Source organism: Notolepis coatsorum, assembly GCF_963971535.1.
Source record: "Notolepis coatsorum genome assembly, chromosome: 5".
NCBI lineage: Eukaryota > Metazoa > Chordata > Actinopteri > Aulopiformes > Paralepididae > Notolepis > Notolepis coatsorum.
Window position 1 is genome coordinate 133,106,134 of NC_140169.1, and position 27,170 is coordinate 133,133,303.

Sequence of the window (27,170 nt, forward strand, 5' to 3'; positions counted from 1 at the left end):
CAGAGTTGATAATAAAATAGTTAGTAATTTGTTTTCATTTCAGATATCGTTTGAAAAAGTGTGTTTTTAGTCACTGACGGAGAATTGGGCAGGTTTCAGCCGTCAACTGTGGTGGGAAGAGAATAGCCGGCTACTCTTTGATGCTCAAAACCCCACGACCAACCAATAAAGAACAGACGTGGAAGTCTGTTTTGGCCTGAAAAGGGGAATTCTGGTATTTTTATGGACCCTATTTTTTACCCCCCATAATTTGCTGTCGAAATAAATAATAGGGACAACAACTTTTTGGAATTGGTCCAGTATTGAGGGAGATCGCTTCAGCCGGCAGCCGCAAAACGGGCTGCAATGTAATCACACGGAGCAAACCTGCACGTCCACTAAAAGAGATTACTTTTTGCCACAGACCGGCTCAGATTATCATTATACGAGTCTGACAACATTATGTAAAGGATCCCTACAGAAATAGACCTTTGTGTTTAAGCTTCTTTCGGTCTTGGTTTAACCATTCCACTAATTGCGGCCGGGCTGTGTTTTCTGATGTTTATACAAGAAGTTGCGAGGGGCACAATGAATCTATATACAGTAACGGAACGTAAACCAAATAAAGATATCAGTCATGACTCTTATTGTTTTTGCCGTTATCCTGCCAAGCTTTCCTGTGTACCGATGCCAGGTCAACACAATAACTTTAGCTAATAACATTACCTCCACTCTGCAGCAGGTCTCTCCACTCTTGGAACAGCATTTTTCTTTAGGAAAAAGTGCTTTTGTAGAGGATTTCTACAGGACCCTTGGACTGGCAGTAGTGATCAGGGTCAAAATGATCACTACATACCAGATGGTCTGCAAGACGCAGTGTACCAACAGTGTTTTCATCCGTTGTACCACAACCAGCCGCACCTTCAGCATGTCCCTATCCTATGAAAAGGTTAGACATTTTGTCGGTACAATTCGGATACGTTTTATATCTTTCTGTAATACCAAACTGGGCATTGGTATTGAAAACTAGCCTTGGCTATAAACACTGAACTGAAAGTGCAGCGCATCCTGACGCTATAATTGTTCATGTTGTGTTAATGAGCGTCAGTGTTTTCCGTGCTGCTCGTCCCTTTTGAAATAAACCAACCAGACACATAATTAAATAACAAGCAGGCTGCATGGGAAGTGTTCAGTCCGACACAAAGCAGAAAAGCCCACGCAGTACTTCTTGGGCAGTCCACAATACCCACCATGTGATAGAACAGATGGGGGGGGGGGGGGTATTGGGAAGATATGATACAATGAAAACAACAGTTAGTTAACAAAACACTCAAACACTGCGCTACAGCGTTGCCTCGCGGACCATGTGTCAACCAAGCGTCACTGGGAATCGTCACTGTTGGTCACCCGCACCTCCGATTTTCTTTCCATCTCCCGTTCGTTATGACAATTCCCTTTGTGGTGGAACCGGAGAGATTACTCATGTGCGTGGTCTTCATGGTGGATACTAATTCATTGTTAAAACATTATTAATCAAATACAATTTAGATCGGCAGTTCAGTAGAGGGAGGGCGACAGTGGCCGAGGAGGTAGAGCGGTCGTCTGGTTCCCGCTCCTCCCGGGCAGCGTGTCGAAGTGTCCTTGAGCAAGACACACTTAACCCCTAATTGCTCCCGATGAGCAGGTTGACACCTTGCATGGTTGCCTCCGCCGTCAGTGTGTGAATGGGAGAAAGGGGTGCGGGGGAGGGACGACCAGGTGCGGGGGAGAGGAAGGGGAGGATACAGGGGGGAAGGGGGAGGTGTGGACAGAGGCCTTAAAAAGGAAACTTCCACACTTTCCTGGTCGTTGCGCTGCCCTACTGTCGGTCTGGGGAAGGTGTAGACTACCACATGCTGCCCTACCGTCTCCAGGGTGTAAATTGCGGAGGTGAATATTTAATCTTGAAAGTTTGTCTGACATTTTAGCATCTTAGGTGTTTGTATCTCATAAACCATTACAAAAAATGCACACTTTTGAGTACTAACACATGCATATACACATCCGCGCCTGCACACATGCACACAGTCACACACACACACACAGTTTCAGTGATGACCACTAACATCTAACATGTTTCCAGCCATACATGCTGGGGATGCATTTTGTTTGGAAAGAAAGCTTAGAATACACCCCGAGCACTTGCCAAAATGAAACAAGACCACAAAAAGCCGCAGTTCTGCTCTGCTACCCATCAGGCTCTTTTTCCCACGTGGAGGGGGTCGTCCTGTGAACAACGTGAGGGGAGCGGGGAGGGCAGCGACAGGATCCACTAGACCTACGACATGGGTCTTTCCTCCGTACCCTTCATACCCAGAGCTCCGCCCCTTCCCCTGGCGCCGACCACAGTCTTCCCCCCTTTTCCCTTCCTGAAGGGTAAACAGGGAGCTATTTTAGACGTTCCCCCACGACACGCTCACATCATGGAAACTCAGCCCAGAGCACCTCGGATGTGGTCTGGCCAACATTCCAGGGCGCTGTGGTCTCCATTAGCTGCTCCTCAGAGGAGCACCCGGGCCCTCCTGGCACGATGAGAAGGGACTACAGCTCCTAAAAGCCCAGGACCGACACGGCACGGCTATGATATTCTGATTAAAAAAACAAAAGCTTGTGACCTTCCGACAAAACCCGAGGACGTTGGCCTCTCGTTCTGTCGTTTTGTGGTCGTTGTGGTCAGAACACACAGTGCACTGTTTCTATCTCAGCCAATCACAGCGCATGGTTAGGAAAAAAAATTAAAATAACTGTGGTATAAGGAATAAGAAACTGATCCTTTGTAATACGATTCTAGGAATTTAATTAACAACTTTGAGCACCCAAAGGGAGCATTATCAAGCTGTCACTTCCTCCCACGATGTTCTAAAGCCAACTAGCAGCTACAGAAGTGGTGTTTAATCATCGAGTTTGTTGAGCTGAAGGAGAGAACCTAAAGATTACTTTCAAAAATATATTTGGAAAAAGGGATTGCTATTTCAATTAAATTGTCTGAATATCAGCAATCAACAGATTTAACAATGTTCTTTGGATTTTTCCCCCCACTGCAAACAATCAGATAGTCGGCCTGTAAGTCTCTCTGTCACGACATAGTACATAATAGAGACATGAATTTGCCACAATGATACATATTACTAATTGTAATCCTAGACTGTTCACCCAATTCTCACAAAGCTTGCTGTGTGGCATCTAGAAACAGAAATCCTTCTTTGTGTAAATTTGCTAGAATGTAGCCATGGCTCCGGCCCGAACCACCAAGAAGCTAGGTGTGGTCCTTGACGACCGGCTGGACTTCTCCACTCATATCTCTGCAATCAACAGTCATGTCTCGCCTCGACTATTGCAATGTTCTGCTAGCTGGTTCACTGGCTTGCGCCACCAAGACGCTTCAATTCATATGGAACGCAGCAGCCTGCTTCATCTCCAATCTACCAAAGTCAGCCCGGGTTATCACACTTGTGCACCGAGAGCTGCACTGACTTCCCATCGCCGCACGAATCCGCTTCAAGGTCCTTGACCTGGCATTCCGTGCAACAAAAGGAACGGCTCCCTCCTACCTCCGGTCAATGCTCTCTAACTCCCTCAAGATCCCATCTTCCAGCTGCCTGAGACCCACTCCTCTTTGGGCTCCTGGGGGTCATTGAAACGAAAGCAGACTCACTCTCATCTGTCCTGGCTCCACGGTGGTGGAACAAACTTCCCACTGAGCCAAATTTACACAAAGAAGGATTTCCGTTTCTAGATGCCACACAGCGAGCTTTGTGAGAATTGGGTGAACATGGATAGTGGTTTCTACTACTACCTAACTATGGTAACACATGTGGCAGACTGGAATGAGATTTGTTGTGAGGCATTGGCACACAAGTAGGCTAACTTTGGTCAGCTGCAACCCACCCAATCGTCTGCCGTCTTTACTACTACGTACTATTCTACTACGCCTTTACTACTATGCTACTACAGTATGTCTATACTACTATGCACTCAAAGTGAGGCACTCAAATTCTGCCCTGCTAATCAAACCACTTACCCTTAGCCGTCAAGAGGTGTACCCCTCTTGCTGACTTGTACACAATTTGTAACTCACTTCAGATAAAAGTGTCAGCTAAATTACTAAATGTAAATGTACGCGATACTCTTTAAAGACTTTTCCGATTTGCATGAGTGTTTGCTTCATCATGGGGAAGAGGTACGCAAAGTTAGCCTACTTGTGTGCCAATGCCTCACAACAAATCTCATTCCAGTCTGCCACATGGTGGCACTACAATCAAAAGTCACAACTTTGAAAAGCCATTACTTGTACACATGTGTACACATTATCCATCTAGCCTTGGTCTACAACTACAAGGCAATGAGAAACAGTAGTAATGGTACATTTCTGAGCTATAATGTTAATTTTGTTACTGAAGTGATTGAAATAGCAAACACTGACACGAATTTGGCGTAGCAAGTCAGCGATGGGCAAATTGTACCGGCCCTGCCAGTCCAGTGGTGACGGATGGGTGAAAATGTTATTGGGGACGGTGGAGAAGGGAAGCCATGTTCAGAGAAGACACTTACCTGAAGAACAAACTTCTGATCAATGTGGCGTTTTGCGATGCTGGGCTGAAAGTCAGGGTTCTCCAAGAAACGAAGGAGAAATTCATAGACAAGCTGGGGGAGAAAAAAAAAAAAAAAAAAAAACATAACCACCTTGGAACAGGTGTAAGGGGTGTTCAGACTACGGCCCACAAGGCTACAAGGTGTTGCTTGAGCTCCATGGACATAATTAATTCGATCTCTAATTCATCTCGAAAGATCATTTACAATGACGTCGATAGGTACAATACATAATACAAAAAAATATATAGAAACAGAAAAGTCAATCAGTTAAACAATTTAAATGAATTAAAACAACTAGACTGAGGTGGAATGGTTGACCGTTAAAGATTTAAACTGGATACTAAGTATTGAGTTTCATCAATCAGTATGAAGTGGAAGAGAAATCCTGTTAAATGTTATGAGATTAAAACCCTAAAATATTCACCAAAACGTGACTTATGTTTAACATCAACAAAATTTTTATCTAAGCTGATAATATATACTTTTTATGTTGTGATGAAATTATTTTACAGTCAAATAACGTCGAAAGTTGAAATGGTACAGGGATCTGACCAGTAGGAATGAGGTGTCCGGTATGCGATTGTACCTGTATGTGAGGCCAGGAAGCCTCCAGGGTAGGCTCGTCCTCCTCCGGATCAAAATCGGGGTTGTCGCTTGGTGGAAGAGTGCGGAATATGTTGGTGGTAATCTGCAAAGAAGATGGGACACAATTGTTGATATATATAGTAGCAGCAGCACTACAGATACATAAGAGTTCCCACTCTGTCAAGTGACAAACATTGCTTCTATTGAAGAGACAGCCGAGATACATAATCCACACAAACAAGAAAGTGTTTACTTAGGTGGCAGAATTAATGAATGAAAGGTTATTTAAAATGGACACCACAATTACATTGGACCATGCAGTCACAGTGGACAGACCAGATGTGTTTGCGTGTTTATAGCACGAGTGCTAGGTTTCAACACCAGTCCATTGAGGCTTTTCTAAAAGATAGAATAAAATGAACAGTATAATACAGAATTAAAATCACAAATCAGAACAAGAGTCCATGATCAAAACAACAAAACGTCTACATTATGTGAGCACTGCTGCTTTGATTTCAGCCATACTTTGAGTCGTCTGTTGAAGACGTTGGCAATGAACTCCAGTTTTAAGCCAGTAGAACAAATATTTTGCCTCAAATGCTTCATTTCAATAGGATGAAACAGGAACAAAGTGGCTGATAGTAGTATATGCCACATATTCACCAGTTTTAATTTGTTGAATGTTGCCAATTTGTTGAATAGCCAAAAAGGTCACTATACTCATTAACCACTCATTACAAAGTAGACTACTTTCAAGCACATAAGCCACACCAAGAGCTTCTTATGAGCTCTAGGGTGTAATAAGTGAGTAGGCTTAAAACTGCTTAAACTGTCTCAAATGAATACTGGAAGGTTCTCATTTTGTGTGATTTTTATTACAGTACCAGAGGGGTAATTAGAACTAATTTGAAGAGTCCTGTGAGACCCAATAATAAATCAGAGATCCACTGTCTGTGATTATGTCTATGGGGACCCCAAGGCAGCTGAACGAGAACACTTGGGACTAAAAATGTTTCCCCATTACAGTTATTATTAGATGGCATAATAGGCCCGGTATGATTAGTGCAACGTGGTGCTTTCTTGAGATACAAGATCCGGGACAAGACGTAAACAGAAGGTAAACAAGATGTCTATGTAACTGGTGATAAGTAGGTAGACATCAGGCCTTAGTGTCCCTCAATCTCTGTACGAGATAGTCTTTGGAAAAGGAAAGGTGACGGTTACAAGGCTCTCTCTCTCGCCTGTGGAGAAGCAGCAGCATGTAGGAATTCTCAGCTACAGCGTTGAGCCTGCTGCTGACTTTCACAACAGGACAGGTCACAAAGATCTGGGATTACTCAAGTGTCTCTATTTAACTTTCACAAGTCTTTGGGAACCTTCTCCCCCCTCAAAACCTAGGAGTATTATGTGAAATTAGATGATGTTCTGGAAGCCTTAGACCAACATTTAAAGGTGTGCTATAGATACGTTTTATGTAGAGTAATAATTATATAAAAATAATAATGATAAATACACAGATTTTTTAGAAAGGTGCAGAATAAAAAGTATTGCACCCCCCCCACCCAACTAAATATTGTTTAATGAATTTATCATAAAAAACGTTGGGGGTCCAACATTGTTGTTGTTTACATTTTGGCAGGCATGTATCCCGTCCTTACTTCCCATGTCTCCATGTGGGAGGCACCTGATTGGATGAATGCCATGCTGGTGCTCTAGTGCAAATGTAATCTATAGCACGTTTAACCCTGTAAGACCATCGGTTGCACAATTACAACATCACTTTTAGCTTTTAGCTATTTAAAAAAAAAAAAAAAAAAAAAAAATGTAAAAGTTTATTTTTTAAGCACATTTACATAGTCAATGGGTCCTGTTGTTCAGCCTCACAATGCTATTGGATAGCAAATGTGTATATAGGTCCCACATTCTGGCCTCTGAAGTTAATAATGTCAATTTAATTTGGGCCTTACAGGGTAAGCCCCAAGAAACATACAGCACAGCACACATTAAAACATAAAAAGGTTGAATTTCCTTTTCTGGGGAAATTCATGTACTAGCTGTAAGCAACTGTTAGGTGTCTCTACCGTTCTGTAATATTTTAGTAGTTTTTATATATACATTTCTTTTGAATAATTTTTGTATAACATGTATGATGATTATGTGAACATAAATGCTCGACGACACTGAAAATGTGGGCTGCCCTAGAGTGTAATTATCTAGATTAAATAAAGATTGAATGAATGAATGAACATATCATAGCTATAGCTCATGTGAAAATGGTAGCAATGAATGCCAACAAATTCGATCAGTTGAATATTCCAGTGATTCTACAAATCAAATTAGAATATCTGCTAGATAAAATGAGTTATTAGTACAACGGAAATCTGCTGAGGATGCTCCAACTGTAGGCTTACATAAGACGGCATGAATGCCATCACTCATTTGCCAAGAAATCCCCCTGCAGCGATAAAACAAACGCTCTCCACGATGAGTAGAACATACAGAATGCTCTGTAGTCTAGAAACAGTCTTTATGCTAGTTTTGCTTGCTTATTGTTCCAAGTCGAGCAGTCCAACTCATGCAGGTTTCTCTTTGCAGTCCATCTGAAGGCACACAGTAAAACATACAGAATTCAAGTCTGACCACAGTTTAACCCTATGCCCCGTGTGTAAGCCTGTTAATCTAATGATATGCAATTAGATAGGTACACAGTGCCGCAGCAGACTCCAGGACAGTTTCTACACGGTGCCGCAGCCTTGGGGCCTGAAGCAGCAGACTCCGGGACAGTTTCTCCCCCCCAGGCGTTCAGACTCATGAACAAATAACACTCGAGGCCGGCTACCAGCCTTTGCCTGGAGTAATGACGGTGCCATTTTATCGCTGACTCTGCTACCGATTTGCACACACTACTACTACACACATGCAGTGTTTGTTACAGGGGACATCATATGCATGGGTGTAGTGTGTGCAAGACGGTAGTGTGTGCAAATAGTCCTTTTCAACAAGTTAATATAGGTCCCCTAAACATGTCTTTGAAGTTTTCTTTGCTGAATAAAACACTCCGGTTATGCATTCGAGCAGCTTCTGTTCCCGTGTCTCTGACGAGCGAGCCGCTCGCGCACCGCGACACGCTGGCGCTCCAGTAACAAGCCTGCGCCGTCGACAGAGAAATTCAGATCAAACTGTTAAGACTAGACGTCGCAGATCAAATATGACTCAAGATCCAGCAATAGCGCAGCAAACTTACCATAAGTGTACGCCATTTTGTACACGCACAATACAAGGTTTGTCCAATTTTCACAATAGGGCCGCTTTAATGGAGCCAGAGCTACTCTATCACTAACTCTACTGCCACATTGTGATTATTGTATTGTAAATAAATACTATATTTTTTATTGTTGCTATGCTGCAAATTCTTAACTATTTTAACTACACAATTGTTATTGCTTCTTTTTTTGTACTACGTCATGCTGATGATGCTGCTGCGAGGCCAAGGAGCCCAGAACAAGAAGAATTTCACTCGTCTCCGCTGTAACAGAATATGTATTTTACAATGAAGCCGATTCTAGAACTAATGCTATTATCATCACACTTTTTGCTACACCTGCAGCTGGGATGAGTAACACCACCGCTCAATCTGCATATTAGCGCATGTATTCATATTCTACAGCGGACGCCCTGCGGTTAAGGAAACCTGATTTTGCACATCAACACTATTGGCAGCCGTCTCATTTCTTGGTAGAGACATGTATATATACGCCTTCCCCTTCCCTTCACCCCCACAACGGTTTACCAAGCATGTTTTAACAAAGTGACACGGCTGTGGGATTAAGACAATGGCGATAGGGATTCGGTGCGAGCAACAGGTCCCTATTAAAATTCCCTGCTGGAGACGATGACTGTAGTCAGGTCATCACCGCCACAATCACAGCCCGTTATTTTTAGCCAGAGGAAATTGGAGAGTGACACACACACACACACACACAGCAGAGGCTGGTATTATGTGTGTGTGTGAGCACATACAGTATAAGCACCAGAGAGACAACATCCAATTACCCATTGTCAGCTCGAGGATCCGAGCGACACCAGCGGACGAGGGAGGTGGCAAAGCAACATTTGACACACGGCTGAAGAGCTTTCAGCAGAACTCCCGGTTTTAGGAGAGTTAAAAAAAGCAAAACCCCTCGGCTGACATGGCTTTTAGTGAATAAGGCCCAGGGAGGGTATTAGCCATACAACACCTTGTAAAATATCCAATTACATACGACTGAACTCTGGAAGTGGAACACAATTCCACCACTGTGCGTAAGAGAGCAGGGCGCACACCGCTTTTTATTATGCAACTCTATTTACAGACAACGGCGACCTTTTCCGATGCGGATTTACCGAAGTGCACGCAGATCTGCACCGCATGCCATTAAAAGAAAGACACAAGGCTGTTCTATATTGTAATGTCCCCCCGGATGCGTCATTAGCCACGGGAGAATCTTTACACTGGTTTCTAAAGCAACGCGCTTATGGTGACTGTGTTATATCACAGTCTTGGTGGAAGAGGTAGGCGGAGTATGTATGTGTGTCTCAGAGACAGTCTGGGAGATGGAGATAGAACTAGCCTTGGCTGTGTGCAGTGCACTGCACTGGAGATATAAAAAGGCTACGGGTGGGAAAGAGAGTGAAGAGCAGAGAGGGGGGGCGGGGGGAGAAGAGAACACTTGCAGAAAATGGAAAGAAGGAGCAAAAAATAAAAAATAAAGGAATTTGTGCTTGCAAAAACGATGTAGACTAGGTGAGATGTCTAAAACAATACACATCCAAGTAAGTACAGTTACTGAAATAAATAACAAATATTCAAACCTAGGTTAAAACAAGCCCTTCTAACTCAGTAGTGTGTGGTAAATGGCTGCTGCATTTATATATAGCGCTTTTATCCAAAGCGCTTTACAATTTGTTCCTCACATTTTTACCCATTCACACACTGAGGCAACCATGCAAGGTGCCAACCTGCTCATTAGGAGCAATTAGGGGTCAAGTGTCTTGCTCAAGGACACTTCGACACGCTGCCCGGGAATCGAACCGGGAACCTCCGGATTACCAGACGACTGCTCTACCTCCTGAGACACTGTCGCCCCTATGGTAAGCATAGGCTGTTCTACGTAGATTGTGATTCATTGCGTGAATTAAACAATCAATTACAGTGAAAGTGTACCTCTATGACCAGCAAAAAAATATGTTTTTACTTGTTTTATGTTTTATGTTCGAGACTAATCAAAATCAAATAAAAAACCAATGTCACTACCTCACCGATTCATTCAGTCATTCACTGATCCAGTCGCCCCCACACTGCTCTGCCCCCTAGTGGCCTCCCACAAGCATTGGCTTGACATCTCCATGACAACAATCGCCATGTGCAACACTTGCAGACCACGTCGGCACAGGACACATCCACAGCCAACCATCTCAAGATCACGGTATGAAAGCTCCTGGTAAAGGCCCACTACATTCAGTAGAAGAACACATTCTGAGCCGTGTTTATATACTAGCTAAGTATTTAAGTTCACTATTGCCTATTTTTGGTAATCTGAGGGAAGGAGAGAGAGAAAGGGCTCAGCCTTCAACTGGCCAATATCAGGGTTGAGGCGCGATGTTAGGGTTTCATAACATACACTGATCTCTCCACACACAACACAAGCACACATGAACACACACACACACAACACAACATTCTGCACTCGCTCACACACAAACGCACCATAGGTCACTTTAAACACACAAGAAAAGGACACTTTAAAGGAAGGGAAAAAGGACAAAGAAAAAATAACTTTTGTGATTGTTGCATAGTATAGTTACTTAGTAACAGCAAGTATAGCATAGGGTCATAGAAGTAAAACTGCACATTGTATAGGAGTGTACATAGGATCCAGTGCTTAAGTGATTTATTAACATGTCTATTTATCATGTCTATTCTAGTTATCTTATTATTATTACTACTATTACTATTGTTTTATTGCACAATCGTAGCGGGCATGGCCAACCGCATTTCACTGTATGCCCTGGTATGTATGTGATGAATAAACTCTTGAATCATACGTGCGTGTGTGTGTGTTGTGCTGGCACCCCGAGCTAACCAAGTCCACACCACTAGCCTCTGCACAGTACAACACAGACCGCAGCTCCCCCACGTGTAGATAAGAAGATATTCCTGTATTTGATCCCCTTGGGGGAAATGTGCACTTACATGTGCTTTCGTGGATGCTTCACACACCCATGACAATGTGTCCTCGTTTGGAAAGAATTCTACCTCAGAATTCGAAACATTCACAAAAAAAAGGACCCAGGTCTATTTCCTGTTGCAATGTTTGCTAATGCAATACTTGACACTAAATGCACTTCCGGCAAAACCGTCTTATTAGATGTTGTGACATCATCATTAGAACGTTCAATTCTCCAAATTATAATCTCACATGTGAGACGGTAGTTTCCACAGAAGCTCCTGGGTACATGGGTCACAGTTTAATCTGGCTAGTGTCTAGATCCCATAGCCCGGAAGGACGTCGCCACTGCAATCATCACTTGTTCTTGACCTAGCTGCCAAGCTGTAACCCATTATAATTTTCCCCTCACCACTGCCACCACCTAAAAAGTTACAAATAAAAGCACAAACGGCCTTCCCGTCCATTGGACGTAGACGCTACCTTTAATCTACCCTAGGCTGATTAGGTCTGGCCTGTGCTGTCATGGATACGGGATAAGAGGCCTGACTACTACAGTCATCACAGACAATAAGGCCCTTTATCTTCAGCCACAAAGCTCATCACGCTACCCTCCCTCTGACACCTCAGGGACCAGTGAATTAGAATGCTTCGGTTTGTTAAGTTGTCTGGGTTAGTTTCTGAGTCATTCTAGAAACTTCTTTTGATAAAAAAAATTAAAAAAAAAACTTTAAGAAAATGTATTCCAGTGATATTATTCCAAAAAGAATCCAGAAGAACGCTGTGGTCAAATATGTTCCAGGCTATGAAACAGGCTGCCCACCACATAATTACATTGTAACCACATAGGTTTAGAATCCTGTGTACAGTTTCAAAGATAAATAACTAGTTATTAAGCAAACACTCAAATCAGATTATCCAGAACCTCTGCTGAGCATGCAGAACTGATCCCAGAACCTATACTGGGCATGTAGGGCTGATCTAAAACCTCTGATGAGCATGCATAACTGATCCCAGAACCTATACTGGGCATGTAGGGCTGATCTAAAACCTCTGATGAGCATGCAGAGCTGATCCCAGAACCTATACTGGGCATGTAGGGCTGATCTAAAACCTCTGATGAGCATGCAGAGCTGATCCCAGAACCTATACTGGGCATGTAGGGCTGATCTAAAACCTCTGCTGGACATGCAGAACTGATCCCAGAACCTATACTGGGCATGTAGGGCTGATCTAAAACCTCTGCTGGACATGCAGAGCTGATCCCAGAACCTATACTGGGCATGTAGGGCTGATCTAAAAACCTCTGCTGGACATGCAGAGCTGATCCCAAGCAAGATGTTGAGGCAGGAGAGTAAACCGAGTAAGACTCCTCCGAGCACACAGTGACATACCAGTATTACTTTGCTTTCCCTGGTGTGAGGTGGAACCTTATTGGCTGGCTGGGAATCAGATGACCTAGATCCTAGTAGGAAGTGTTGTCGGGCGATACATCACGCCTCCATAATGCCACCCCTGCCACTAGAGTGCCCCAGTGCCAAATGTCTCATAGTCAAGGCAAACTGCACACGGCTGATAACGACCACTGTGTAACACAAGCATAGAACTAGTCTTTATTACAAAATCAAAGCTCGGTATCACCAGCAATGTGTAAAGTATTTTTATTATCGTGCTGCTAGTTCACACTGATCATCATATTATCCTTTTATCAAGCCCCCCCCCCCCCCAGAAATCTTGACTCTCGACACAAAAGAGGCTGTAGTGGTGACACAATGTATCAATGTATAAAAGCCATGTGCTTGCAGGTTCTTTTGATGTGCAGCATCCAACGTTAACACGGAGCGGTTATGTAATTCATGGTGTGCAGACAAATTATGCACGCCTGCCTATTCAGATTTCCACAGTCGACGCTGAACAGAATGGGGAAAGAAAAATCACAAAAGCATGAGGGGGGGGGGGGGTGGAGAGAGAGAGGAAGTGAGATAGAGAAGGAGGGAGAGAGAGAGACGGCCTGTCCCATTCTTGGGGCTGGTAATGTTATCCCCACAATATCAACTCATCTGAACTCCATGGCGAGTTTAACAGTTTAGTATGTTTGTTTTTTTGTTGGTCAAACAGGGATGATCTTGAAGATGTTAAGACATGTTGGACCCTTTGGCAGAGTCACTTTTCATGGCTTTTTTTCACAGCAAATTGGAAATGTCTTCCACAAACCCTGGCCATTTACGTATACAAAAACAGAAAGAGCTTTCCTTTGATTAGTACGAGAGTTGTCCAAGCAGTTTTCTTATCAGTCTTGGACTATGGTGATGTAATTAGGCATAAAAAAAAATATTGTTTGGTTCCTGTTGGTTGTCAGTTAGGCCATGGGTAGGTTTTTTTATTCTTTCCCACGGCGACTATGGATAGGGAATTTCTTTATTTAATTAAAATGTTCACAACAACATGGATGCATGTACTCTGCCAGCATGTTTAATATCCATAATACTAAAGGTTTGACTAAGATTTCTATGAAACTTTATTATTATATATTATAAATTTTTTATATAATTTTTTTTAAAAACTCATTAAAATATATTGGGTCGCACCTAAATCGGCAGGGTCGGTGGGCAACCGGAAACAAACCATTATTTTTGTTAGGCCTTATAGACATCCTTAAATCCCTGGACTCTGTCCCTGCCCTCAGATTCATCACTAATGATAGATATGACACGATTGGTTGGCCCTCTCTGTCAAAGAGGCGCAACAAACATTGGTATTTGTAAATCTTTAAGGCCTTTATTGGTAAGCTACCTCCTTATACTACATCATTGTTGGAATGAAATTCTAGTGACTGGCTGGTCCTTAAGGTCCCCTGAGTTTGCTTGGAAGGGGGTAGATCTGCATTTTGCTATGGAATGAACTCCAACAGTCCTTAAAGCTCAAGACTCTCGCCTCTGTTGCCGAGTTTAAAACCTTGATCTCCAACCTTTGTCAATCGAGTTGTGCAGTACATGTTTTAATTGATTCGTTATCCTTGCTCTTTGCCTTGACTGGTTGTCTTTTTATTGTGATTGTATATGCTGTGTGATTTTATGTACTTTTTTCTTTGCTTATTTCTGTATGTACACTCAACATGACAGTAAATGAGGGAAAACTCAAGTTACCTTTCGATTTTAAAAGGCTCTTTTTTGCCACATATATATGGCTGCAATGTCGGTTCCCACTGCCAGTTTCACAGCAAGTCTCCTCTTTGCTTGTTAGCCGTGGCTATCTATACACACAGTACACACACAAACAAAGTGGTGCTGAACCGGACAGCGGAGAGGCGGCTGATCTGCAAAGTCTCATTTCTCTCTCTCGAACATTCACTTATACAAAAACAAAGGCTGAAACTGATGCCTACTTAACAGAGAACACACTTCTCCCGTTTGATTAGGAAAATGAATTCACATCATAAAATTGTTATGCGTTTTACTCTAAATAAAACGAGTCCCGGAGTGCAGGGAAACTAAGCAGGCGCAGCCAAACGTTTCGGTGACAACCATTACTCCTACAGTATCTTAACCCTTTAATCGCCGTTGACGCTTTTCAGCGTCATTCCCCGCCATGCTTATTCTGCCGATGACGCTGTACAGCGTCATTGATATCAATATTTCAAAAATCTGTGATCGAAATCATATTTCTCGCCCGGAGACATTATATGTACTGGTGAACCCCTGTCAACTCTCTAACGGTTCAAGAGCGCCATCTGGTGGCCGATGGGCAGATCGCCCAGGGCATAAACAGGGAAGTGACGCTGGTGCTCATTTCAATTTGGTCCGATCACTCGCTATAGGTCCCGGGACTCGAGCTCGACACAATGGATATCGATCCGTTGCCAATAACTCGATAAACAACATGATTTGGACGTATATACTATTATACAACCTGGAAATGGATCGGGTATTTCTATATCCCATAATAGAAAAAATTCTGTTCCACGCTCATCTCCCAACGGCGCGAGGAAGCTACGGTGAGTTTCAGCGTTATTTTGTAATGTCTTCTATACTAACTGCTCCAATGATCATATCACCCACACTAGATGAATGATATAACGTTGCCCACGGAATTATAAACGACCCCCCGCCCATCCGGTCAACATCAGATGATACGTAGTAACTTCTAGAACCACGTCCAGTTGAAATGTTTTATCTCGCGCCGATTGCTATCAAACTGTATTTCATCATCAATATAATGCATTTGGAGCTATAAATCACGTTCTGGAGAAAGCTGCAGAAAACGATAAAAACATACTTATACTTTAGACCGTATTTTAGTATGAATATGTGAATGAAAAAGTATAACGTTGCTACACCCTGAACAATAGATATAGGACTTTGAATGGGCCATGGTAATGTCAATTTAGCAATAAAATTTTAAAAGTTATAGCCCTGCAAAGAAGGGGAACTTCTCCATGTTAAATAGGGCTGGCGAGGGATGGTAAATTATGAATTTAACCCCGGCGATCAAAGGGTTAACAATTGTCATTGTATTTTTTCACCCCCATGCTGAAGGAGTCATTTCCTGAAAGAATATAAGCACATCTCAGGTAAGCACAAGATTTAAAGAGATCCGTCATTAGCATGATTGCATGTGAGACACATAGTTTCGTCAATTAAATCGACTAATTCGTTGACAAAGTCCTATGAGTATCAGTCAACAAAATGTTTCTTTAGGTGAGGACAGCCATAATTTACATATCCATAAAAATGTTTGGTTGATCTTTAGCCAAAACTGTGCTACAAATGACAACAGAGCGGGTAAAAGAGATTAAACTCTTAAAGATGTTCAGAGAAAGCCATGGTTATATTGATGAGACCTGGCTGTTTGTACAATTATTTTCAAAGATCAAAGCAGTCCTCTTTGCTCTGGCATAATGGAATGCACTTAAATCACCATCCCCTTCATTACTATGGGACGCAGAGATGAGGAATCAGAGAGGCGCTGTTTACCCACCTGTTCATCTCTCAAAGGGGATACGCCAAGTATTCAAAAGAAGTACAAAATAGGGGGGTAATTCCAGCCCACCCAAAAAGCACTTCCACCAGCGTGTTGACGTTAGCAACGCCAGTGGAACGTCAATGGGGAAAACCACAGTGTATTGATGTTAGCAATGCCAGTGGAACATCAACAGGGTTTCAACCCATTTCTATGATAGATCCCATGTAGCACCGTCCAGGCAGCATCCAATTTACTTAAAGGAACACGCCAACATTATGGGTAATGATAGATAGATACCAGTCTTCTCTCCGTTTGTTCGGTAGAAGACTATCTGGCTGCATGCTAGCCTACCTTAGCACAAATTAATGGAAGCAGGTGTGTAGCAGCTAGCCTAGACGTTGGCCAAAGACACCTCTCCGAGTTTTAAGCTAGGCTAGCTGCTACGCATCCGCTTCCATTAATTTGTGCTGAGCTAGGTTAGCTTGCAGTCGGATAGCTGAGAGGAAATTGGTATCCATCTTCTTGTTTGACTCTGGAGAAGACGGTAAGCACTAATCACATTTCCCATGATGTCGAGAAAAACAATCATCTATAACAAAGAATCAAAATGTGATTTGGTTTGAAACCCTGTTAATATCCACTAGCATCGCAAACAAATTCTACTTGTAATATCTCAAAACACTTGAATCTGCTAACTGCTAGTCACTCCATTTTCTTTATTTATTTTAAAATGTCTTTGCGATTCAGGGTAACCTCACTCTACCAGGAGTTCTAGGTTCTTGAATGGCATGTTTCCATTAGTGAGCAAATCGGGGTAAACAGCTAATGAGAGCGGAAATTAGAAGAGGAAATCATCCGTCTATGCTCCTTGAAAACAATTAGATTTTAGAAATTAAAACTGTTAAAACACGAAGCTAAAGTTATTGCTTAGCTTAACCCTTTCTGCACCAAACCCGAGATTTCTCGGGTTTCGAATCCAACTGTTGACCGCCAAACCAGAGATTTCTCGGGTTATAGTCACTGACTATAAGGGGACAACATCACCCATAAATAGCTCTGTCACATTAACCGAGGAGTTGAACCATTTCTATGCCCGGTTCGACAGAGCAAACAGGGACCAAATAGTACAGCCCCTCCCCCCCAGCGGCACAGCCCCCGTCCTGAGCCACCATGAAGTCAGGTGTTGCCTCCGGAATACCAACCCAAGGAAGGCAGCAGGACCTGATGGAGTGGTGGGCCGCATACTGAAGGAGTGTGCGGACCAGTTGACGGAGGTCTTCACAGATATATTTAATCTTTCCCTGCTACTATCATATGTCCCAGCATGCTTCAAAACATCCACAATTATTCCAGTACCCAAGCAGTCAGTTGTCACGTGCCTGAATGATTACAGACCCGTGGCACTCACCCCCCTCCCTGCTAAATGTCTAGAGAAACTGGTCAGGAAACACATTACATCCATCATTCCGGCCTCCTTTGACCAATACCAGTTTGCTTACAGGCAGAACAGATCAACTGAAGATGCTATAGCCATTGTGCTTCATACCGCCCTAGAACACCTAGAGAAGAAAAACACCTACGTAAGAATGCTCTTTGTCGACTATAGCTCTGCCTTCAACACCATACTCCCCCGTAAACTCATCAGTAAACTCCAAACCCTGGGTCTGTGTAATACACTGTGTAACTGGGTGCTGGACTTCCTCACAAACCGCACACAAGCCGTCAGACTGGGCAACTACACCTCGTCCACCCTGTCTCTCAGCACCGGCGCCCCGCAGGGTTGCGTACTCAGCCCACTACTGTACACCCTGCTCACACATGACTGTTCCCCCTCCTACCCCTCCAATTACATCATCAAGTTCGCAGACGATACCACAGTTGTGGGTCTCATAACAAACAACAATGAGTCTGCCTACAGGAGGGAGGTGGAGGACCTTATAGTCTGGTGTGATAATAACAACCTGGCGCTCAATATAAAGAAAACAAGAGAGATTATAGTGGATTTTAGAAGATCAAGGCCTGACCACTCCCCTCTGCTCATCAACAACGAAGTAGTGGAGAGGGTCACTGAGTTCAAGTTCCTGGGTCTCAGTGTGAGTGAGACCCTGTCTTGGAGCACCAACACCGCCTCAGTGATCGGAAAAGCTCAGCAACGCCTATACTACCTAAGGAAGCTGAAGCAGGCTGGCCTGCCACGAAATCTCCTTGTCAACTTTTACCATTGTGCGGTTGAGAGTGTGCTGACCTACGGTGTGTCTGTGTGGTTCTCCAGCTGCACAAAGGCAGAGCAAGAGGCTCTACAGAGGGTGGTGAAGGCGGCAGGCAGGATCATCGGGACTCCTCTACCAAACATCACCTCCGTCTTCACCTCCCGCTGCCTCCACCGCTCCAAATGTATCATCAAGGACCAGTCGCACCCAGCACATCACCTCTTTCAGCTCCTTCCCTCAGGGAGGAGATACCGGTCAATACATGCTAAGAGTACACGATTTAAGAACAGCTTTTCCCCCCAAGCAGTTAGACTGTTAAACACTCATTGACTGTCCCCTCACGTGCACCATGCACTTACCACTGCACTTGATAATCTCTGATTACCACCCATTATGCACTTTATTATTTAAAATATTCTGTTATGTACAGTGTTATGTGTTATGTGTTCATGTACTACGGTCTGTGGGAGCTCCGCTGAAATTTCGTTGTATACTGTGCAATGACAATTAAAAGTCTATTCTATTCTATTCTATTTGATCCTTTTCTCTTTTTCCCCCCGATTTTCCCCATTCTAAACACATGCGCGGACCTGCCTGTGTCTCCCTGGCACCGTTGCCTATGTTAAAAAATTGCAATGACGATCGAATCCCGTCAGGTGGCAGTATCGCCTACCTTTTGAACTGGGTCTCTAAGGTGTCTCTCAGTGCCTCTGGCTGCAGGAATCCCCTCCCCCTCAAAGTGAATCAGCACACAGCCATCTGTCGGAGATTTGCTCGCCTGAAACCTATTGTTTCCCGTATTATAGCCAGGCCCAATGCACACAGGTAATGGCAATCGCGATGGAACTACTGGGATTATTAATTTTAGAGTACCTTCTGACTAAGCCAGGTAAGGTCTATTTTACCGAACCTAAAACATGCTTTTGTATTGATCACAGCGTCGTATTTTACCGAACCTAAAACATGATTTTGGTAACGATCGCAGCTTCATAAAACGACCCCCCCCCCCCCCCCCCCCCCATTGATGAGTTTGTGAATAAACATCTATATATGGTATATACCTTTGATTTGGAAATAATATAGGTTTCAGGCGAGCAACCCGAACGATTTGCGCATATGCATATAACACGTCATATCTCACTATCTAGAAAACGAGACTGGATTATTTTGAAATGGGGCGATGTTTAGCGTGGAATAGCGCACAAACGAAAGCATGTAGAAATGAACTGGTTTGTCAATGTTGGACTATAAATAGTGCCTGTCAAATGAGCCATACTATTGTCTCCATAATATAGAATAAAGATGGTCCACAAACATCGTGAAAATAGTCAATAACGCTGGCGCCAGGGAGTAAAGATGGGAAAACAGCATGGCAGTCAATGAGTTAACGGTAACTTTCAGTGTGACTAAAGCGAGGTTAGTGGATACTGGACTGGAGGAACTGCCTCTTCCACTCTGGTTTTGCAGATATCCACAAACACCCAATTCAAAGCGAATAGGTCCCAGCCTAATTCAGGGTCTGGCACCAACCTAATTTGGGGTCTGTTGCTGTTGCCCTGATCGGTGCTTGAGGATTGCTTGGACCTAAAATCGGGCCAATCTGAATCTGTCTACTTACTTACAGACACTTTTCTCGCCAACAACATCTTATAGGCAAACCTCTGCTTCTGGAACCAAACCGTACTTATGCAACTTTGGGGGAGAGGCTCCAGGGACATCGCTCGCCACAGACCGGTCGTTGGACGTCGCATGCTTTCATTCAGGCTGTTCCTGGAGCAATGCCCTGGAGTCTCTCCCCTCAGGGTACACACGCAACACACTTTCAGAAGCACAGCTTCGCCTACAAACGTCATCATTGTTTACAAACACAATACAAACCTCAACAAGAAACAACAGTATCCCATCATTTAATCCTTTACTTTGTGCCGCAGTGGCTACTAGTACTTCCTTGTGACATACTTTGACAGAGAATAGTTCCAGCACAAAGTAAAGGATGACAGAGAATAGTTCCAGCACAAAGTAAAGGATGTCAGAGAATAGTTCCGGCACAAAGTAAAGGATGACAAAGAATAGTTCCAGCACAAAGTAAAGGATGACAAAGAATAGGTCCAACACAAAGTAAAGGATGTCAGAGAATAGTTCCAGCACAAAGTAAAGGATGTCAGAGAATAGGTCCAGCACAAAGTAAAGGATGACAGAATAGGTCCAACACAAAGTAAAGGATGTCAGAGAATAGGTCCGGCACAAAGTAAAGGATGTCAGAGAATAGTTCCGGCACAAAGTAAAAGGATGATAGAGAATAGGTCCATCACAAAGAAAAGGATGACAGAATAGGTCCAGCACAAAGTAAAGGATGACAGATAATAGGTCCAGCACAAAGTAAAGGATGACAGATAATAGGTCCAGCACAAAGTAAAGGATGACAGATAATAGGTCCAACACAAAGTAAAGGATGAAGGAGAATAGGTCCATCACAAAGAAAAGGATGACAGAATAGTTCCAGCACAAAAGGATGACATAGAATACAGTGTAGGTCAGACTAGAAGTAAAGGATGACAGAGAATAGTTCCAACATAAAGTAAAGGATGAGAGGGAATAGTTCTAGCACAAAGTAAAGGATGACCGAGAATAGTTCTAGCACAAAGTAAAGGATGACAGAGAATAGTTCCGGCACAAAGTAAAGGATGTCAGAGAATAGGTCCAGCACAAAGTAAAGGATGTCAGAGAATAGTTCTAACTTCTAGCTCAAAGTAAAGGATGTCAGAGAATAGTTCCGGCACAAAGTAAAGGGTGTCAGAGAATAGCTCTAGCACAAAGTAAAGGATGACAGATAATAGGTCCAGCACAAAGTAACGGATGACAGATAATAGGTCCAACACAAAGTAAAGGATGAAGAAGAATAGGTCCAGCACAAATAAAAGGATGACCAAATAGTTCCAGCACAAAAGGATGACCGAGAATACAGTGTAGGTCAGACTAGAAGTCTTTATTTGTCATGCAGTTTAAACACACACACGCGAGATGGGCGACCCACAGGAACACACACACACACGCACTGAGTCGCAGATGAAATGTCTCGATGCACTTTTCCCATCCCGTTGTCCTTCCCCCCCATGGGCAGCCGGGAGCAGATAGGGCGTCAACGTGAGCCGCGCCCCGGGGACCAATCCAAGTGCTCCTGTCCGTCTTCGTCAAGGACACCACAGCGTTAGCGATCTGTTGTGCATGTTTTTCCATTGGGTTTATCTTTTCGGGGGGGAAACCCTTGCGAGCACGGGGAGAACATGCAAACTCCACACAGAAAGGCCTGGGAGATACCCCACCTGAGTACCTGGCATCATGGAAACCTGGTCCCCAAGCGGGAATCGAACCCTGGACCTTCTTGCTGTGAGGTGACAGTGTTAACCACTACACCACCATGCCGCATGGTGCCGGTCCAGCACGAAGTAAAGGATGACAGAGAATAGTTCCAGCACGAAGTAAAGGATGACAGAGAATAGTTCCAGCACGAAGTAAAGGATGACAGAGAATAGTTACAACACAAAGTAAAAGGATGAAGGAGAAAAGGTCCAGCACAGAGTAAATGATGACAGAATAGGTCCAGCACAAAGTAAGGGAATCAACAATAGATTTGACTTCAAAACGAAGACAAACACTCAAATTAGGATACTGTTTTGCGTTTGTTTTGGTGCACTGTGGAGTATGTTCGAGTGATTTCTGCTCAGAATGGCCCTATTACTCCATTCGTTTTGTGGCCAACTGGCAGGAGCTGGTATCCAGTATGACACACAGCATGGACCATGCTGAGAGAGGACTCCTAAAACAAACACTAGCTTTTTGACACATGAAATATTTTTGCTGAGGACAATATTGCTGTTTAATTTGTATGCATAATACCACACATGTAAAAAACATTATTTAAGAAACCACATTGAGAATACAATTGGAAACTGAACGTTTTTTCTTTTTTCCTTTTCTTTTCTGTGTTCGTAGCAACTAACCAAGCCGGAGGTACCGGTGACGAACAAAAAAATCCTGCACGGGTAATATGACGTACCCTCGGCTCAGCTAAGAATGTGCTGATGGAGTGGGATCGAATCCAGCTGTGGTGCTTCCGTGTTGGCCGACCGTCCATACTAACACAATTGGCAGTGTTAGAGGGTGGGAAAACCCGGCGAGGGTGGGTCCTGGTCGTTATAAAACAGTGACTCCTACAGATCGGTCGGGGCGCCTGCACAGCGAGGTCGGATCCTGGGGGAGGTAGTGTCCTCCACACATTACACTCCCCCAGTGAGAGTCTGCGCTGCCAGGTGAAAATAAGTGGGGATAGGCTACACATGTGTCGGAGGAAGCATGTGATAGTCTCCGCCCTCCCAGACCGACGGTAGGGGGCAACGACCAGGTAGGGGATTGGGAATTGGCATAACGACTAACATTGGGATGGGAGAAAAACGGAAAAAGAAAAGGGGGAAAAAGAGAAGGTACATTTTTTTTTTAAATAAATAAAATAAAGAATGTGCTGATGATCATCCCCCCACCCCCTCCCCCCGTCTCTCTAATGGTAATCAGCAGTGGAGTGAATCACGGCAACAGAACAGTCGTACTCACATTATGTTATAAACACTGAGTCACTGCCGGGCTGCAGTAAGAACACACAGCTACCCAGATACAGCTCTTAAAAATCAAACCTCTACTGCAAGAGCGCAGTATCGTTAACGTCTCGTTAACGGCACTGCCAGGTTAAAGGTGCATGATTACCGCAGTAGCAGTGCAGAGCAGAGCTCAGAGTCCTAAGAGCTGCATCTGTACGTCCCACCGGAGAGGATCCTTCTCATTACCATACCGTCACATTAACGTTACCCGGGGAAAGGAGGCAGTGCACTTAAGTTACGAAACACTCAGTTTGGCCAAACCCATTTGTTCTGTGATGCACATGTCCCAGCTCGTCGGCCAACACGTCGACTCGATTGCACTCGCTCTGCCAACTTGGGGTACGACTAAGCAACCAAAGGAGACCGCTTTGTGTTTTTGTTTTCCAGGGTGACCGCTTTGAATGGATGGTGTGTGTGTGTGTGTGTGTGCGTGCTCTAACGTGCATGTGTGTTAGTGTGTGCTCGTGTGTGTGCATGTGTTTATGTGTGTTTGCGTGTTTATGTGTTTTATGTGTGTGTGTGTGTATGTGTGTGTGTAGTGTGTGTGTTTACGTGTGTTTGTATGTGTGTGTGTGTGCGCGTGTTTATGTGTGTGTGTGTGTTTATGTGTGTGTGTGTGCGTGTTTATGTGTGTGTGCGTGTTTATGTGTGTGTGTGTGTGTGTGGGTGTTTATGTGTGTGTGTGCGGGTGTGTGTGTGTGTGTGTGCGCGCGTGTGTGTGTGTGTGCATGCTCTAACGTGCATGTGTATTAGTGTGTGCTCGTGTGTGTGCATGTGTTTATGTGTGTGTGCGTGTTTGTGTTTATGTGTGTGTGCGTGTTTATGTGTTTTATGTGTGTGTGTGTGTGTATGTGTGTGAGTAGTGTGTGTGTTTACGTGCGTGTGCGTGTGCGTGTGCGTGTGTGTGTGTGTGTGTGTGTGTGTGTGTGTGTGTGTGCGCGCGCGTGTGCGGGTTCAATAGCAGGCTGGAAACATCCAGCCATCCTGGCCTCACTGAGCAGCGGTGGCACAAATCCCTGTGATTCATAATATGCTGATGAGGCGACTTGGCAATGAAGATGTATCTCACCACCACAGCAGTAGTGAGTCACGTACTTCCATCACTAACAAAAACATCTGTTTATCAAATATGTCTCATCAACCTGCCCCGCGATATATATATTGCGGGACTGTGGGCGAGATGGAGATAGAGGTTTTCCTCTATTGTTTCTATCGTCGTTGTCGAGAAAAAGCTGCATAACTGCTTTACCGCAGTGTTTTACGTCATTCATAACCCGTGGGCACGGACTGCTGCCAATAGCTGGAGAACTAACGGCTGGTGAACATGAGAACTGTTAGGACTATCTGACTCTTAATAATAAACACTGCATGGACTCTGGTGCAGTGTGGTTATTACGGTTTGGACCATGTATACCATCATCACTATTACGAATGTCTGATTGAATCCTGCCACCCACTACTGTTCAATACTGGGGATGGGTACCGTTCACATTTGAACCGATACGGTACCGGTACATGTGAATCGATACCGGTACCCAACGGTACCTTTTTTCGGTACTTTAGTCTATATGTAATCTAATCTAAATGTAATCTACCTACCTCAGTTATGAAAAAAAAAATCCAAACTTCAAATAACCACACTTTCGACCGTTTTCGGCTTGCCATTGCCCCGACTGCTTTGTTGTTGAATCAAGTAAAATCCTAGGTAAGCGTATATTGTGCGTGTGAACGTTGACATGAAGAAAAAAAAAAAGAAGTGTAAAATATATATATATTTTTTTTTAACGGTATCTCACGTGAATCGATACTCGGTAGTACCGATGTGTACCTGACATATTTACCCCTTTTGATAATGTTTTGTGGGGGAAGCTCCCGTGGAGCTCGGAGAACATCCAAGGTGCATAATGCAGAAGTGATCTCGTCAGACAGGCAGCTCAGAGACGGAACACATGTCGTCGGGGGACGCCACGCCGGGGACATTTCCCCCAGCGGTTCATAGACTCATGACCACACCGTGTTTTCACCATTTTACAAGATGGCGCTCAATATCTGTAGAGCGCTTACTTTGATCTTTAACACTTTCAGTGCTGGCCGTGTTTTCCTTTTTACCCTGTTGAATGCCACCATCCACGGCCAATGTTAACGTTAATATCGCCTAATCGATGTTTTAAATTATGGCTATGTGTCTAATCTGCCCGTCGCTTATCAAAGAATCATTTTCCAGTCAACATTGTCAAGGCAGATTGTATTTTTATCGCTTAATTTCCGTTTGATAGCATTTTGAAAATCACCCGTTTTCGGGGGAAAAACAACCCATGCCTATGATAATCGCCTTTTACTGGAATATTCCAGAACGTTGTCATTTGTCGGCCTATTTATGAATTGTTTTCAAATAAACGCTAGATGATCGATAGTATGTGTGCGCACGCACGCTCGTGCCATGCGCTGATAATCGCTGCTCTTATTTCCTCATGGCTTTTACAGTCAAAACAGCCATATCACATATCACATAAACGCTTATATATCCGTGAAAACGAGTCTGATAGGGGGCGCTTTTTTCACATCTGAGCGCCAGCGGTCCCTGGATCTCCAACGGTAGGCTCGCGTGATGCAATATGATTTCAGATCGCGGAGAGAAAAGAAAAAAAACGAGAATACTTGCATTGAACGGTCGGGGCGTAAACCCGAGAAAAGCCGTGAGTGGCATACAAAGTGTTAATGTTATGCTACATATGCTACATTGATCCGCTGTGTCTGTTGGTCTACGTCTGTTTTTTTTATTCATTTTCAATGCAGCGTAACCATTTGTTGGACAGACAGAGTTGACGTCAGGTTCTAATTAAAAAATAAACCAACGACAGTAATACCTTCTGTCGATTTTCTATCCGCTACTCTGTGCTGCGACTCTGCTGTGTGCAGTGATGGAGCAAACACTTTCAGTTTATAATGTTGTCTGACTAAGTGGTATATTGGTGGCGGTAATGTACTATGTACTCTGGCGACAGTGGCTCAGGAGGAAGAGCGCTCGTCTGGTAATCTGAAGGTTCCTGGTTAGATTCTGGCTCCTCCCGGGTAGTGTGTCCAAGTGTCCTTGAGCAAGAGTCAGACACTTAACCCCTAACTGCTCCTGATGAGCAGGTTGGCACCTTGCATGGTCGCTTCCAACATCGGTGTGTGAATGTGTGAGTAAATGGGTGAATGTGAGGCATAAGTTATAAAGTGCGTTGGATAAAAAGCTCTATCTAAAATGCAGTCCATTTGCACTGTGTATGCCCGAACACAGAGTAACATTGGTAAAACAATAAATAATCAGAAATTAATGTATATCAACTTACAGGTATATGTATAATGCACCTGTTAAGCCTTAAGGTCCCCCTATAGGACCCCCTGCTTTTCTTTATCATAAATCGATCAATAGAGAACGTATTAGATCCCCAATTATCATATCATGGGGTATCATTGGAAAGCCACACTCATTGGCTACAACCCTGTGCAAAGATATTCGTGATCGCCAAATGATTGACGGAACTAGAGCCCCGGGAGTCGGAGGTGGTAATGTGTACTTTTGCGTACTTTGGGGCACGCCTCACATATCGGCATGTAACTCGAGAACCGCTGAATGGATTTTGTCACCTGAAAGGGCAATCGACAGGCAACAAATAGGGCTTTAATTCTATCTATGTATTGTATTAAAATAAATGCACACCCGAGCCACTAGAGGTCTGCAAATAATCTTCCACATGTGGGCCCTTGGATGTTAAGAGGTTAATGTTTTTAAATATTTTTTTTGTAGCAAAGAGTAAAGACCATAACCCTATCAAAAACAGTAGTCAAAGTGTATATTTCCATTTTACTGATGTTTTATACGATTTATCGGAAATTCGAATTTATTGGAAAATGCTAATTATCGTAAAAACCGCAAGGAAATGACTAAATCCAGATTC

At 43.6% G+C, this 27,170-nt stretch overlaps 1 protein-coding gene across 1 annotated transcript in view; it reads right to left on the bottom strand.

Annotated features, from left to right (window-relative positions):
• The window catches only part of ppp2r5a (protein phosphatase 2, regulatory subunit B', alpha isoform), a 108,436-nt gene that overhangs the window by 21,765 nt on the left and 59,501 nt on the right, over positions 1-27,170 (bottom strand). Inside the window, exons 3-4 of the mRNA XM_084315168.1 lie at positions 5,198-5,299; positions 4,570-4,662 (exon numbers count right to left, since the gene is read on the bottom strand). Coding sequence (XP_084171294.1) covers positions 4,570-4,662; positions 5,198-5,299 — 195 coding nt within the window. The remainder of the gene's footprint in view (positions 1-4,569; positions 4,663-5,197; positions 5,300-27,170) is intronic.